General features: G+C 45.8%; 4 protein-coding genes across 5 annotated transcripts; 2 read left to right on the forward strand and 2 right to left on the reverse strand.

Moving 5' to 3' along the window:
• Window positions 1-3,003: 3,003 nt before the first annotated feature.
• LOC121865560 lies at window positions 3,004-5,570 on the forward strand. Its single transcript, XM_042365076.1, has 3 exons — window positions 3,004-3,838; window positions 4,143-4,336; window positions 4,610-5,570. Exons 1-3 carry the CDS (start codon window positions 3,486-3,488, stop codon window positions 5,137-5,139), a joined length of 1,077 nt encoding a protein of 358 aa, XP_042221010.1. The 5' UTR covers window positions 3,004-3,485; the 3' UTR covers window positions 5,140-5,570.
• A 388-nt stretch (window positions 5,571-5,958) lies between these two features.
• Window positions 5,959-8,248, forward strand: LOC121865561 (probable myosin light chain kinase DDB_G0279831). The gene is made up of 4 exons (XM_042365077.1): window positions 5,959-6,570; window positions 6,795-6,942; window positions 7,115-7,217; window positions 7,447-8,248. Exons 1-4 carry the CDS (start codon window positions 6,293-6,295, stop codon window positions 7,977-7,979), a joined length of 1,062 nt encoding a protein of 353 aa, XP_042221011.1. The 5' UTR covers window positions 5,959-6,292; the 3' UTR covers window positions 7,980-8,248.
• Window positions 8,249-9,030: 782 nt separating this feature from the next.
• LOC121865562 lies at window positions 9,031-11,166 on the reverse strand. Of its 2 annotated transcripts, none has more exons than XM_042365079.1 (5): window positions 10,983-11,166; window positions 10,602-10,737; window positions 10,237-10,423; window positions 9,836-10,002; window positions 9,031-9,482 (listed from the first exon to the last, which is right to left on the reverse strand). In XM_042365079.1, the coding sequence occupies exons 2-5, from the start codon at window positions 10,718-10,720 to the stop codon at window positions 9,275-9,277; spliced, it is 681 nt and encodes a 226-aa protein (XP_042221013.1). In that variant the 5' UTR covers window positions 10,721-10,737; window positions 10,983-11,166; the 3' UTR covers window positions 9,031-9,274. The 2 variants fall into 2 exon arrangements, with proteins under 2 accessions (XP_042221013.1, XP_042221012.1); XM_042365078.1 differs by having other exon boundaries at window positions 10,959-11,165.
• Window positions 11,167-11,958: 792 nt separating this feature from the next.
• Window positions 11,959-14,168, reverse strand: LOC121865564. The gene is made up of 4 exons (XM_042365080.1): window positions 13,734-14,168; window positions 13,106-13,289; window positions 12,749-12,915; window positions 11,959-12,608 (listed from the first exon to the last, which is right to left on the reverse strand). Exons 1-4 carry the CDS (start codon window positions 13,913-13,915, stop codon window positions 12,476-12,478), a joined length of 666 nt encoding a protein of 221 aa, XP_042221014.1. The 5' UTR covers window positions 13,916-14,168; the 3' UTR covers window positions 11,959-12,475.
• Between the last annotated feature and the right edge of the window lie 2,771 nt (window positions 14,169-16,939).

The raw sequence follows: 16,939 nt of genomic DNA on the forward strand, positions 1-16,939 counted from the left end.
CTCCTCTCTCTTCTGCTCAGGTCTTCCTCCTCCTCTTCTCGCTCTTCCCATAGCTGACTAACTTATCCACATACTCACACCAGACTACACCCACACCTGACTACACCCACACCAGACTACACCCACACCTGACTACACCCACACCAGAGTACACCCACACCTGACTACATCCACACCAGTCTACACCCACACCAGACTACACCCACACCTGACTACACTCCACACCAGACCACACCCACACCAGACTCACACTCCCCACATCTGACTACACCCACACCAGAGCACACTCACACCTGACTACATCCACACCAGTCTACACCCACACCAGACTACACCCACACCTGACTACACCCACACCAGACTACACCCACACCAGAGTACACCCACACCCTGACTACATCCACACCAGTCTACATCCACACCAGTCTACACCCACACCAGACTACACCCACACCAGACTACACCCACTGACTACCCCACACCAGACTACCCCCCACATCTGACTACACCCACACCAGACTACACCCACATCTGACTACACCCACACCAGACTACACCCACCCCAGACTACACCCACACCTGACTACATCCACACCAGTCTACACCCACACCAGACTACCCCCACCCCAGACTGCACCCACACCAGACTACACCCACACCTGTGTAGTCTCATTGTATTACTTTTAATGTGAAAAAAAAATACTCTGTTTGACCACAACCTAAACTGTTTCCTCAGCCTGCGACCTATCAGTACTGGGGCCTACGTGTACTGGTACTTACCTGTACTGGGACCTACTAGTACTTGGGACCTACTATTACTGGGACCTGCTAGTACTGGGACCTCCTAGTACTGGGACCTACTAGTACTGGGGCCTCCTAGTACTGGGACCTACTAGTACTTGGGATCTTTAAGTACTGGGACCTACTACTACTACTTGGACCTGCTAGTACTGGGACCTACTATTACTGGTACCTACTAGTACTTGGGATCTTCAAGTACTGGGACCTACTACTACTACTTGGACCTGCTAGTACTGGGACCCATCTACGACCAGGCAGCAACAGACACTATGTACAGACACAACCATTGACTCTACTAACTTATTCCCACAAAAAGCTGTGAGACTAGAGTGAGGGCCAGCAACATCCACCACCACAAGCCAGCCATCCAACAGAGAGTTCCTGTGTGTGAGTGGCGGCGCGGATATCCCCTCCCTCCAACCCTCCCTTCTTCCCCTCCCTTCTTTCTTCCCCCTCCCTTCCTTCTTCCCTTCCCTCCCCTCCATCCCCTCCTTTACAACCAACACTATCTCCACCACCTTCTACCTCCTCCTCTTTCTCCTCCTTCTTCCTTCTTCACAATCACCAACACTTCCTCCTTCTCTTTCACCTCCTCCACTAACCCCCCCTTTCCCCCCTCTCCACTAACCCCCCCTCCTGTACGCGACAAACTTTTATACACAACTGTCAGACGCATCTCAGACAAGACACACACACACACACACACACACACACACACACACACACACACACACACACACACGCACATACACTGTAAACAACCCCAGACTTGCCTTCCTCTTGCCTCACATACTGTACAAGACCCAAGTTAAACTCTTCATACTAAAATGTTAATGTAAAGTGAGTGTGTTTTAACTCGCCTTGGTACTCTATTGTTGGCTCTGTTCATACTGCAATCCAAGCGGCGTTAAGTGGGGGTTAATGAACGCATTCTCTGACAGGACAGACAGACAGACAGACAGACTGATTGTGTCTCTCTCTCTCTCTTAAGTAACAATATAAATGTTTATTCTCAAAGATTCTTAAAGTCAAACGTATCTAACTGCCTGATTGAAGTTATGTTATAAAGATGAACTTACAAAGAGAGAGAGAGAGAGAGAGACAGGAAACATTCATCCACAGCTCCTTGATCCTACTTGTGGCAGGAATCCCGTGTCTGTAGGACCCAAGAGGCCACTCAGAGGGTTCGGAACCTTTGATCAATGACCACCCCGGAGCGGCCACAGTCAAGTACCACAACGCCAGATTTAGAAAAGGGAGTGAAACTGGCGCCCTTGTGTTTATGTGGGGGAGGGGCGTGTCTTGCCTTGTATAGATGTGTACAGGAAGTAGAGACAGTGTCCGTGTGTGTGTGTGTGTGTGTGTGTGTGCGAGAGATAGATAGATAGAGAGAGAGAGAGAGAGAGAGAGATCCAAGTCGCGTAACTTAACTTAAACGAATATTAATGTCAAGAATGGGTATGTATTTTAGGTTAGGTTAGGTTAGGTTGGGCTCTGTTCACACATGGGAGCTCATTTGACTATGCCCGGATAAAGTCTACGGCCCTGATCTACCCCGACATGCCTTAACCTACCTTGACCTGCCCCGACCTACCCTGATCTACCCTGACATGCCCCGACGTGCCCTAACCTACCTTGACCTGCCCCGACCTGCCCCGGACAAGTTATAGATAGAAGTACTAGTAATGTTCTATTATTAGACGCTTATTATTGCTATTTACTACAGGGTGATAATTCTCTCTCTTGTTTATTGTCTTCTAAATAACACCTAACAAAGGGGCTAGAATCGAGTGAATCACCCTATAGCCCTATCAGTAAAGACATGACTGGTCTCCCTTGGTTAGGTTAGGTTAGGTTAGGTTAGGTTAGGTTAGGTTTGGTTTGGTTCCTTTGTTTTTCCTCTACAAACTGGGGATCACCTGAAGATTAGACACACATGATTCATTTCACTTGATGATTAGATATGTAGGCAGGTGTTGTAGAGTAGAGGGTAGTGTTGTTGTAGGGTGGTTATGGGTAAGGGAAGTGTTGTAGGTGTGTAGGAAGGTGAGTGTAAATGTTGAGCAGGTAACGGGAAGGTGAAGGAGGGTGCAGTGGAGGGTGGAGTAACTGTAGGATGGAGGAGGAGGGGGGGAGAGGAGGAGGAGGGGGATGGTGGTGGTGGTGGTGGTGGAGGCAACAGCAACCATGTGTAACCGCCACAGCAAGAGTCAGTCAGTCTGTTAGTTAGTCAGTCCGTCATACCTGGTCATTAGCTCTTACCTGTGCGTTGAGTACCTGGTATCTCCCTCATTACCAACTCACCTGCCCGTGAACACCGTCGCTATTCTCTGATTATCATCGTGACTTACTGTGTTTCCCAAGTGACACACATACACATGACATATAACCCGTGGTGTGTGTGTGTGTGTGTGTGTGTGTGTGTGTGTGTGTTTGTTTGTGTGTGAATTACCTGGTACCTTGTGTGTAAATATATGCTCACTGAACATATATGAAAGAACAAATTATATGACCAAGGTATGTGTTATATAATGAGTACCTCGTTAAAAGACAAAGACGATTATACCACAGAATTATACACTAATTAAGACTACAGGTACAGTGTTATTATGCAGTACGTACAGTGTAGTAGATAATTACAATTGGATTATCGTTATAACTCGTCGTGTGGATTATCCTGGATTATGGAGTGTTATTGTGGGAATATTTTAATGGTAAGGATGATCATATGGGGCGGGTCTGTTTGTGTAGTCCTCTTGTGTTGTGCTGCCGGGGCCCGTGTGGAGGCGGGAGGCCAGCACCAGCGGGTCCTCTCGGGGGGTGACGTGGCTGCAGAAGGTGTCCATGGTGGTGACGAGGACTTGGGTCATCATACACAGGAGCTGAGTGATGTGGATACGTCAGGTGCCCAGGATCAGCTGACGACCCTGGACGATCAGCTGACGACTATAAACACCCACCTGAAGGAGGACCACACACACCTGGGGGGCACCTTAGCCACCCTCAGAGCTCACCTGGCCGCAGTTAGGGACGTCAGGTGAAGTGATCATTACATACATTCTACACCTACTGTAACAACCTCTACCGGATCACCAGAAGATTAGCCACCCTGGTTTATTTCACCTTGAGACCAATCACCCTAACCTAACCTCACCCCCCACAGGTGAAATAAGCTGGGCGGTTAATCTTCAGGTGAGTAATTTTATGTGGTAGTGGTGATAGGTCTCTTCTTATTCCTGTGACTTGGATGCATATAATGTTATGGTACTCTGTCTGTTTAACTGTCTGTCTGTCTGTCTGTACATGGAAGACAGGCAATCTGACACAAGCTTATTATACAGACGGAGGGAGGAGACTCGGTCATCTATTGTTGCTGGAGACCTTCTCAATCAGGCTCTTCTGGTCTCCGCCGCCAACCTGCGTCTCCTAGGACAACCCGCCACCCAGCAGGATCTCCTCGGGCTCGCCAAAATGGAGACTTATGAGGATGATGGTGCTAACGCCACTAGGAGGACGCTTGGGGACTACTGTGGAGGTACGGAGGACAGGAGGTCATATTGGCCTCAGTCATAATAGGAGACACTGCTATAATAAGTCAAGTTTTGTTAGTTGCTAGTCCTCATGGCCCAGAACCTAACCTACCCTACCCAAACTCCCCAGGTAACGTCATGTTAGTTATTCTTAAGGTGAAATAAACTGAGATGTCTGATGTTCATGGGTTCTAGTGATTCTTTTTCACCTTTACTTCATCAACACCTGGGCATGATGTTGTTCCGCTTGACTTACCTGAGTTGTGTGTGGGTGGTAGGTACCTCGGCCCTGGGACTCTTCAACTTCCTCACCTTCATGGTCTACGCCTTCTCCCTCCTGCTGACGCTGTTAACCCTGGCGACGGGCTCCATGGCCAACACCCTCTCTGGTACCTACCTGCCTGGTCTCCTCCACCTGCTGGGTCACCGAGGGCGGGGCAGGAGGTCAGCGCGACGGGGGATGTGGGAGAACTTACTGGCACACGTGAGAGCGAGGGTTCATTTGGCTGCCTCCCGCGACACCTTCAGCAGTTCGACACGTCCTTCCTGGGTTTTTATGAAGCCTTTATATCACCTACAGTCTAAAGCAATCCTGTCCTCACGCCCCTCCACTTTCATAGAGTCTGCTGGTCTTCCTCGGGAGTTTGTGTTGTCACTGGAGCAGAGTTTGGGTGGTGGTGTCCTGAGTGTCCTGCTGCAGGCGTCAGGCGGGTCACCCCAAGCACTGTTGTGTGGTTCTCCTCTCACCTCCGCCACACACCACTACCTCCTCACGCAGGCAGCCACTCGCTTCAACATGTCCCTTTAACATTGTTCGCGAGGGCTGGGACGATGTTGACAAGTTACCTGTCCCCTGCTGTGTTTGTTTTGTCTTGGATGGAAGTAATTTAGACTGGACCACCATTCTCAAGGGCCCTGTTGATAACGTGTTCCAGATGGTTAAGTTTGGATAGTTTAAGGTTGGAGCCCATTTGCCCAATAACTTTAACTTACTCCTTTCGTGGTTAATGTTGTGAAAACTTATGTACGACGATGAGTACAACTGAAGCCTCTCGTGCCTCATGATACTCAAGGTCCTACTCTACACGAAGACCGAGTTGGTCCTTGTAGGTTAGTTATTAAGTTATGGTTACCTGGGAGGGACATTATTAGGGTTGTGATGTGACGGGGGACACAGGTGGTGGTAGTGGTTGTAGGTGTGCTGGTGGTAGTAGTGGTAGTGATGGTGGTAGTGGTAGTGATGGTGGTAGTGATGGTGGTAGTGGTAGTGATGGTGGTATGGTGGTAGTGGTAGTGATGGTGGTAGTGGTATGGTGGTAGTGGAGGTGGTGGCCTGGTTGTGTGTTATGTAGTGACCGAGCGACCATCCTCACCAGCCACGCACCACCAGCAGGTACTGTACACTCTCGTCTCATAACGGTATAAAGCGCGCGGTGAGGTGGCGCCTGAACGTAAGGATGTCTTTACCACACACACACACACATATATATAGATATATGTATGACGCGGTTTTTCTGTTGTCATGACTTGTTAGGAAAAGTTTGGTTTCAGTAGGACAGAGCCAACTTGATCTAATATACTCTGTACCGACGAGGTCACCTAGTGGGTGGGGGGGTCCTAACGACGCAGGTGTGACGAAACTACCACTTGTCACCTCATCATGGTCTGACGGCGGGATATTCCTCAGTAGCGAGGCACCAAACACAAGTCTAACACAGACAACACCTTAGGCTCGAGAGCTCCTCCTTCGTCAGTTGTAATCGAGGTTAATGGTGCTCTTGGTGGCTGTACTCCTGTGGGGACATGTGCTGAAATACTACTCAGTGTACTAGTGTTTGTGAGGTGTAAACTTGAGTACTTTGTAGAACAGTTTTTAGGAATATTACAGCTGTAGTGACATACTGTACTCATGATGGCACTGTAACGCCCCGCCAATATCCTGACAGTTTTGTTTCGTCACCATGAAGGCTTTGTTGTCTGTGGGAGGGATTAATTTATTGGTATTGTGTGTGCAGTGTACAGCCTTCAGTCAGAGGACACAAGGTTACAATGACACCTGTGAAGAGAATGAAGCCTCACCTGTCTTACCTGTCGACACCGTGTACCCTCGCAGCACCCAACACACCTCGACCCAGGAAACACATCCCCCAATACTCGATCCCCTACAAGTGGACCTGTCCTCCCTGGGGGCCTCCTTCACCTCCCTGGCTACCTTCCTGCAGCATGCCAAGCAACACAGGTGATTGTTATAACATACTAGCAGGCTTAGGTTACGTTAACTTAACCTAATCTAATCCAACATTAACATAACCAGCAAAGTATGGTTAGGTTACGTTACGTTAACTTCACCTAATGCTAACTTAATCTCCCTTGGTAGCGTTAGTGTGTTTAATCATCAGGTGAAATAAGCTGGGATATCTAGTCTTCAGGTGATCTGGCAACAATAATGACCTTTTGTTTTAGGCCTCCTGACGGGGACGTGTCAGTGAGGGACAGGAGGGAGGCTGTGGAGCGAGGGGCCCTTTGGCTTCACCACCTCAACCTGCAGCTCTTGGACGGCCACCACCAGTCCTCGTCTCCTACTGGGTCGCCGTCAGGAGGTTCTTATGAGGTGAAACTCCACACGTCTATTGGCGAAAGGGTGTGGGCTGATGGTGATAGTGTGGGTGGCTGGTGTGGGGTCGTGGTACAGAGGGCGGGTGCTATATGGTGACATGACATAAACTCAAAGAAAACGGTTGGTGTGATATCACTTGTCTCTGGTGCTTCTCCCCCCTCCCCAGGTACCGATAGGACCCCGCTATGACGTGGAGACGACGCCCGCACCTGCTGCCGCACCTTCAGGAGTGGAATTCACCGCCAGGAGTGGAGGATATGGTGGAGGATGTGAGTATGGTGTGGATGGTGTGGATGGAAGGAGACAGATGATGGATGTATGAATGGATATGCTTGGTGTGGAGCTACAGTCCGACCCTAACATAAGCTAACATAACTTAATAATAATAGTAATACTAACATCAATAATAACAATACTAACAATAACAATAGTAACAGCAATAATAATAATAATACTAACCTCGTACTGTACACACCTGACCCCCCCTCCACCCCTTAGGTAGCAACCCGGCCCTGGGACTCTTCAACTTCCTCACCTTTATGGTCTACGCCTTCTCCCTCCTGCTGACGCTGTTGGCCCTGGCTACTGGGGCCTTGTCTGGCACCTTCCTCTCCAGCATCCTCGGTGTGGTCGTCAACAACAACAACAACAACAACAACAACAATAACAACAATGATAATAACAACAACAACAATAATAACAATACCAATGGGAGATCTGTATCCAGTTTTTCAAGTGTAATCTCCCAGGTGTTGGAGATGTTGAGAATCACCCAGGAGATTTACCGTAGTGGTGTGGAGGAGGATAGGAGACACCCGAGGGACACCACCACCAGGAAGCACACAGACCAGGTCCTCAACACGCTGCAGAAGGAGTTATCGGTGGGGTTTCTCAAGGCCTTACTGGGGACGGTACAGGGTGTTGATGAGGACATGTCGAGATGGTCAGCCGAGTCCTGTGGGGCACTACAGTCAACAGCTCATAAGTACTTCACCACACATGCCCAGACTTTCCTCCGTAACCTCTCTTGACGTAGACGTGGCAGAAGATACACCTGTCTATAACCTGCTACAGTCCAGGTGTCAGAAACGAGAACCGTAAATCAAGAACTTATAGTGATAATTTTTCTCTACACGTCGTCAAGTCTTTCTCAATGACGTGTACTGATGGGGGCCACGTCACTTGGCTTCATCCTCAGGTGTATAGTTGTATATTTCCACGACGTGTATGTATGTATATAAAACACTCATGGTTGGTGTCGTATAGTTAATAATACCTTTGATTAAATATAATAACTGTGTATTGTTGTTTTTGTCACCCAAATAATGTAAACAATAACAAACATTTTTAGTATTAAGTCTCTATGGATGTTTCAAGATGGCGGAGTGAATGTTGTTTACTATTTACTGAAGTCTTCTGTTGTGTGTGTGTAGTGTCTAGGTTAGGTTAGGTTAGGTTAGGTTAGTTTTTATGTTAGCTAGGTTACTGTTAGGTTAAGCTATTTTAGCGTTAAGTTAAGCTTGATTAGGTTAAGTTAGGTAAGGTTAGGTTAGGTTATTTTAGCATTTGGTTAGGTTACTGTTAGGTTACTGTTAAGTTAAGTTAGATTAAGTTAGGTTATTTTAGCATTAGGTTAGGTTACTGTTAAGTCATGTTTGGTTATGATAGGTTATTTTAGCATTAGCTTAGGTTACTGTTAGGTTAATTTAAGTTAAGTTATTTTAACATTAGGATGGTTAATCTTAGGGTGAAATAAACTGGAGGTCTAATCTTCAGGTGATCCGCAATACATTATACGAGGTGCACTGAAGATGTAAATAATCACGTACTTATCTACGATGGATAAAATAAACAAAAACATCACCAACAAGTCATCAAAGCTGCGTTAGTGCCGGGGGTAATTAAGACTCATCAATGACTCGTACTTAGAACATCATTATCACTCAATCCATTTTCTATTGAGTCTCGTTTTATGTGAGTTTTAATAAGTTTTTTTTTCTGTGTCTGAGAACTATGACCCCCCCCCCCCCTTCAGGTCACAACACCAACCAGGGGTAAAATATAATCATGATAATTGTTGATGTTTATTACTATTGATTCATAAATAATTCACAATTTATATTTTGTGTTTCTGTTATACATAAAATATTACTATGTGTAACGTGTGTGTGATAAGATTGGCGAACTTGTGTAGATTAAATGTTCGTTCTGGGAGGTTGATGCGTGTCAGAGGTTATAGAGGGTAAAAGGTCAGGGTAAATAATGGCAAGAGGTCAGAGGTCATAGCAGAGGGACAGGGGATAGGGTAGGTCATAGCAGGAGGGAGTCAGAGGTCATCGTGGATGCCTGGAGTCCGGTAGTCAGTGAGAGGGTCGCCGGTATACACTATGGGGTACTGGTAGTTGGAGGGGAGACTGAAGCATTGGGAGAACCTCACGGCACATATCGCACCCGCCGCCCCAGCCAGGCCAGCGTCCGCCGTGCCCTTGTACCGGGTGGCGTTCTCCCTCGTCAACCACGTCGCTGCGTTGACACTGTGGGCAGGAACCATACACGGAAGGTTATGTTAGACTTGGTGAGGTTAAGAACAGTGTATTTAAGGAAGTTTTATTCGGTTTAATAGTGTAATTCATTATAACAAGATCATTGAAGGACATTGTAAAGCCACTAGTGTTTGTTTTGGCATCTGTGTTAGTGTATTAATGTTTGGGTTGTGTCGTGTTCGTCCCTGTTGAGGTTTGGTAAGACTTGAAGACATAACTCACGGCATAGCTTTAAGTGTTGTCATCTCTGTATTCTCGTCTACACACACACACACACACACACACATACACACACACACACACACACACACACACAGACACACACACGTACACACACAACCTACCTGGCAACATTAGCGATCATCTGGCCGAGTTTACCCGTGGAGGCCGCTTCCTCTGCCCCCTCACATAGGAACCTCTTGGCACAGTCCCCGTCAGTAGTGGACAGGGCGTTGAGGAATCCCCGGTACATACTGTAGCACGCCGCCGCCGCCCTGTGGCTCCTGGGGTCCTATCGATGCGGGGAGACGGAGTGAGGGGAAGAGATGGTTACTGAATGACAAACTAAAGACGATTATTTACCAAAGCTTACAAGTTCTCTCCACAGGAACCTTCAAGCCCTGTACCATTCAGCTTGAGTGATGTAATAAAGCTGAATTTTTACGGGTGTTTGACAGTCCACGTTTTAGGTACAGTGAGTGAACAGCAACAACAAAAAATTCCACATTGTCAGTACAGCTCTTACCTCCAGGTGTAGAGACAAGAGGTCCTCGCCGCCGCTCCAGTCCCCTGCCTCCCGCCTCCTCCTGGTGCCTGTATTATTCTGTAGCTCCAGGATGAGGTCAAGTAGCGCCAGCAGGAAGGCCAAAAACCCGAACCCGGAGAAGGCATCGTTACAACCTCCGGAACTACTGAAGAAGGGGATGATGAATCTGTAGGAGAGGGAGAGGTGGACACTAAAAGACTGGAAAATGGCGAGGGGTTGAGGTTACGTTTGTGTTTATTTTCAATATGGCGACGGTGTAGAATAACTGCGTGAGTGATATGAATACGTCATTATCCCCTCTGTTTACTGTCAGGCTCCAGGGGCGCGATCAGAGGGAGACTCACCTGGGATCTCCTGCAGGTTGTGACTGTCTGAGGGAGTTGGTCACCCTGTCCACCATAATCTGCGTCAGGTCGGAGAAGGAGAAGATCATATCCTCCGGCACCTGTCCCAGCCCCTCCATGGTCACGTTCCTTCACTCTTGAAAGATGAATCATTCTCCGCCTTCATCACCTCATCACTTTTACAGCAATAACAACATATATAACTATCTATCATCACATTCACCAGACTTGATTTTTACTCATGAACCATTGACCAGTCACACAGGTGTCAAAGGTCATGAAGTAATACAATAAGTTCCTTTATGACCTCCTCGTCTGGTGATGCAAAGACGTGTTACAACAGCACTACTGCCTCACCTGTACGACGAGGGGACGAGTTACCTGGTGTATCACCGAGCTTCTGGAGACGATCAACACGTCTTGTAGTTCACACGACGAAGACGAACTGATCAGTGGCTGGTTGTGGTGATGGTCGTGAGGTGGCGCTAGTGACGGTCACGGTCCAGGGGAGTGGAATTGACGTAGGAGGGAGGAGGCAGAGTAAGGAGGGAGGGAAGAGTGGGGAGGAGGAGGAGGTAGAGTGGGGAGGAACAGGAGGCAGAGTGGGGAGGAGGGTATGAGTTTAAGGGGTAAGGTGAGGGGAGATTGGTGAGTGAAGAGTGGTAAGGAGGTAGAAGAAAGGGGACCTTATGAGAAGATGGAGAGAGAGGTGAGGGCGACTGGTGAGGAGTGGAGGGAGAGGGGGCAGAGGGAACTTGGGGAGGTAAGTAACACATGACAGGTGGGGCCGAAGCTGAACTGTGTCAACCTAACGGGGAGGGAATGTTGCGCCTTACCTTTCTGCCAGTCAGTCACGTGTGAACCTTCCTGGTGTAAATAGAACGTTTCATCCCAGAGAGCTTATTTCTTGAACATTTGAGCCCAGAACGTTTATTTCTTGAACATTTTAGCCCAGAACGTTTATTTCTTGAACATTTTAGCCCAGAGCGTTTATTTCTTGAACATTTTAGCCCAGAACGTTTATTTCTTGAACATTTGAGCATAGAACGATTATTTCTCAAACATTGTACAATAAAACGTTTCACCCTAGGATGCCTTTCTGTAGAACACTTCAACTTGGACATTTTTTACTACGTGTATCTGAACGTTTATATAAATCCCCACAATGGAAATGAAAATGTTTAAAAATAATCATACGTCCATAAGTGTTCCCTCAACCGTAAGTTTTCGGTCATGAGGTCACTTGAGGTGTGTGGATAGCGGTATGCTGGTGTGACTACTGTGTTAAGTGAGCATTGGTTATGGGTAGTGACTCTCTCTCTCTCTGGTGTCGTCACGGGTACAAAAAACACAAGTATACCATAACGTCAATGTTTATTTAATATACAATGGAATAATGACACTTATAATTACTGAAGTTTAAAATCAGGTTGACCTCAGTCTTAATTGGCCTCAGCCTAAACTAACCTGATGAAATATAATCTAACCTAACCTAACCTAACCTGACCTAACCCAATCATTAGAATAAGGGCTCGTGAGGTATGGGACTTATTAAGAACTATACATCAATTCTGCTGGCTAGGTTAGGTTAGGTCAGGTTAGGTTGGGATCATTTAGTCCTGGGGTCTCTGACGAATGGCTGCTCTTCCCTAACCTCACGTTCCTAAATATAAAATTAAGTCAGTTAATTTAATTCCTCGGGATCTTTCTTCGTCCCCTGACATACTGTAGAAGTTGATCTGTCATAACAAGGCGTCTCCAGTCACCCAAGGGTCTTTAGCGGGTGTTGTGGGCGTGGGTAAAGCTAGTCTCCGGTTGATATGGGCGTAGGATGATGTAGGAGTAACCGGTTGTTCTTAAAGGGCCTGGATCATCTAGGTTAGTGTGCTGTCAGCTGAGCAATTGTAGAGGAGGTGGTCGGGAGGGCAGGAGAGGGTGGAGGAAGCCTGGAGTGTGATCTGACCCAGCTGTGAAGAGGACAAACTTGGCCACCTCGTCAGCCAATCTCTGTCGCACATGATATATTGAGAGGGGGGTTAGTTGAGACGTGTACAGGTGTGTGTGATGATTTTGTTTTTAATTATATTTTATCTGCTGTAAAAACCACGACTTGGAAACATGGTGCTTAATAACCCTTGCCGACTCACCCTACTAGCCTGGTAATCGTCGCTGGTAGGGGTCCTCTTGCGGCTGCAGTGGCTGCGGCCTGACACAGGTAGGCGTGGCCACATGCAGGGGGACTGGTGACCGCCTGCAAGACCCCGTCAGCTAGCACGCCCGCCGCCCATATCCCCTCCCACGCCTCAAGTTTATTCTGTCAACAAAACTTCGACCTGTCAGCATTGTTTTGGATATCGTTTTCAGTTAAGTTATCATCCAAAGGGTTAAGTTATAATCGAAAGGGTTAATACATATTATAATAGAGAGAATACCAAGACAGTAATCCTTAACTATAGTGCTTTAAATTAACAGTGAGAGAAGGACCGAGTATAGAGGCGCCTTACCGTACAGTCGAGTGATCCTTCGGGAGCAGTGTGAACCTCCCTCAGCTGCCTCATTCCTCCACCACCGTCGTTCATGTCGTTGAGATCGAGGAGGAGGTCGAGGAGGGCGACGAGAAAGGCGAGGAAGGCGAATACTTCGAAGCCTCCACACCCACCACCTCCATAACCACTGTCCCGAGCTGACCTGTTGGTGGCGGAGGAGGTAGTGGTGGTGGTGATGTAATGGTGATAATGATGGTGGTGGTGATGGTGGCGATGTTGTTGATAATATTCGTTGTAGTGAGGAGTGCCTGATGATGGTGGTGGTAGTGGTGAAGGAGTGTTTGTTGCTGGTATAGGTGTTGTGTATAGTCGAAGGTATACCCAACAACCATAGTCACTTAAAGACGTAAAAACAACCTCAAGAATACTATCACACCTTAACAACTGAAGCCATAACTATCAACACATTTATCTGTTTACAAATACACATACAGCCACGCTTTCCACCTCACACATTATGATTCAGTTGAGGAAGTGAAGGTGATTGAGTGACGTGCCATCCACATTGTCTCGTTATGTACCGTCGACTTTGTATGCTGTGGTCTTTCTGTCACACAAGTTTACCTGTAGGTGATGGGAGTCTTACCTGCCGTCGGGAGAAGATTGCTGCAGAAAGAGATCATGAAGCGTCTTGGTGTGTTGCTGTAGTAGGTCGTGGTGGTGTGGTGTGGTCGTTTCCTGAAGAAGGTGGTCGTAGAGGGTGGTCATGTGTTGCTGTAGTAGGTCTTGTTGGTGGTGAGGTGTGGTCGTGGGCTGTACTGCACTCATAGCTCCTCCACAACACTCCTACAACAACAACAACACACTCAGCGTCACTACTATAACCCGGAACAACCAACAACACAACACGCAGTATATCTTAGCTCTTTAACAATATCACACAGCAGCTATCACCAGTATTTCACCAGGTTTGTTCATCATGGTGCTGTGATAGGCTGTGTCCGTGTGTGTGTGTGTGTTGGCTGCGAGTGTGGGAAGTAAGTGAGTGAGCTGGTATGACAATGACGCGGCCGAGGTAGCTACTGGTGGTGGGTGGTGGTGCCGCTGAATTATAGGACGTGGTCGCGTTAGATATCTTGATTTCAGTACATAAATATTGGACACACACACACACACACCCACCCACCCACACACACACACACACACACACACACACACACACACACACACACACACACACACACACACACACACACACACACACACTATGTTCGCCAGCGTGGACGAAGAGAATCAATGACTAAACAGGAGGATGGTAACACCTGAGCGAGGCAGCACCCGACATATAGCACCTAGCACCCAGCAGCCGACATCTAGCACCTAGCACTCAACATCTAACACCCAGCACCCGACACCCAACTCGTTCTACTTAAAAATTGATCTTGCATCCACACAGACAGATTTAGACAGACAGACAGATATCGACAAACAGACAAATGTAGACAGACGTCATGTTCTTATATTTTAAAGTGAATTATTTTAACTTATTTGACATTTCCTCTTTATTTCATTTTTTTTATTATTTACTTCTATATATAATCAAAATGTACTATTAAAACTAATTTTTCAGTTACGTCATCTAAACATCAACTTAGCTATCATAATATATAACTTCTGAATATGTCCCTCTGTTTAACTTCTTTGATTTTAGCTTTGTTATACTGTAGTACACACGAGCTTTCAGGAGGCGACCCCATGGAAGAGAATTTTCGCTTGTTATCCCTTAAATAGTAAAATATTTACGTTTTCTTTGATTCACAAATGTATTCGTTTTCTCTGACAGTGAGATTCAAGATTTAGTGTATAACTCTACCAAATTGTGTCTAATTAAAACTACTTTACATTGTGAGGGACAGGGTGATTGATGGAGTTGGGGAGATAAGATGGCTGGATGGGATTGGAAAGACAAAGTAGTTCGGCAAGTTCTTTCTTTCTTTCTTTCTTTCTTTTTACGTTCGTTGTGGTGTTTTATCTTAGATGGCAGTAGCAGTTTGTACAGTATCTTTCCAACTGAGACATCTGATATTATGTTTGATAAGTTAGATCATGCTCTAAGCTGATGCCTCATTATCTGAAAGAACTAACTAAAGTATGTCAGCAGCTGAAAAGTCAGTCAGATAACAATTGAAATAGTTCGAGAAGTCATCAGTGTTGCCCAGAATTTGATGTGTTGTGTAAGGCAGGTAAGTATGTCAGAGAAAACATAAGAACATAAGAAAATAAGGAGTCTGCAATAGGCCGGTTGGCCTGTGCATGGCAGCTCCTGTCGAGAGTTACTACCACTCTATCATCCATGAATTTATCCAGCCTCCTTTTGAAACTTTCCAGTGTTCCAGCACTTACTACAAAGTTGCTAAGCTTGTTCCACTCGTCCACCACTCTATTTGTGAACCATTTGCTTCCTATCTCCCTCCTAAACCTAAACTTATCCAACTTAAATCCGTTGCTCCGAGTCCTATCCTGCTCGGATATTATAAGAACTTTCTCTATATCCTCTTTATTGATTCCTTTCACCCACTTAAATACTTCTATCATATCTCCCCGCACTCTTCGTCTTTCTAGGGAATGCAAGTTTAGTTTCTTTAAACTATCCTGATATGGAAAGTTTCTAAGTCCCGGAATCATTTTCGTCATTCTTCGCAGCACCGACTCAAGTGAATTTATATCCATTCTATAAAAAGGGCACCTGAACTGAACAGCATAATCGAGGTTGAACAGCATAATCGAGGTGCGGCCTGACTAGCGCAAGATATAGTTGCAATAAGACCTCTGCACTCTTGTTACTTACACTTCTAGATATAAAACCCAATACTCTGTTTGCCTTATTTCGAACATTAACGCACTGTTTTCTAGGTCGTAGGCCCGGGCATACAAGTACCCCTAGGTCTCTTTCACAAGTCGACTTCTCTAGGTTGATGTTGTTAAGGCTGCATACATTGACAGTATTTGTCCTTCCAATATTAAGTACGCTGCACTTGCTGGTGTTGAATTTCATTTGCCATTTTTCAGACCACCCCTGCAGTTTATTTAGATCCTCCTGGAATGCATTTGCATCCTGCCCTGAATTAATCTGCCGCCCTATTTTGGTGTCATCCGCAAACTTGCTTATGTCACTGCTGATCCCAGTATGGCCTGTAGATCGTTTATGTAGATTATGAACAAGAGTGGGCCTAGTACTGACCCCTGGGGAACGTTTGGAGCCTACCACCCACTCCTGACGCATGTAAAGCCAACTACACTGTCTTACAATTATATGTTTGGGTCAAGGCTGATAAGTGTTGTGTTTAATTGTGTGATTATTGTTCATTTTAGTGTTGTTGTTATTGTTATTATTGTTGTTGTTATTATTATTATTGTTATTATTATTATTATTATTATTATTATTATTATTATTATTATTATTATTATTGTTATTATTATTGTTGTTATTATTTTTTTTATCATTATTGTTATTGATATTATTAGTATAATAATAATAATAATAATAATAATAATAATAATAATAATAATAATAATAAACAAAGGATTTTACCAAATGTATCAAACTAAAACACGAGATAAGATTGGACCAATACGTTCAGATACCGGCGAGCTAACAGATAACGACGGAGAAATGAGCAATAATCTGAATAAATATTTTTCAACAGTTTTCACCACCGAAAATTTAAACATGATACCCGAGGCACCGACTCTATTCAGAGATAGTGAAGAAAACAAATTAAGCGAGATAGTAGTGATTAGTAACGATGTTAATAAGCAAATATACAAACTGAAGCCTAATAAGTCACCTGG

The sequence above is a fragment of the Homarus americanus genome, unplaced genomic scaffold (assembly GCF_018991925.1).
Source record: "Homarus americanus isolate GMGI-L3 unplaced genomic scaffold, GMGI_Hamer_2.0 scaffold25483, whole genome shotgun sequence".
In the NCBI taxonomy this organism is placed as follows: Eukaryota; Metazoa; Arthropoda; class Malacostraca; order Decapoda; family Nephropidae; genus Homarus; species Homarus americanus.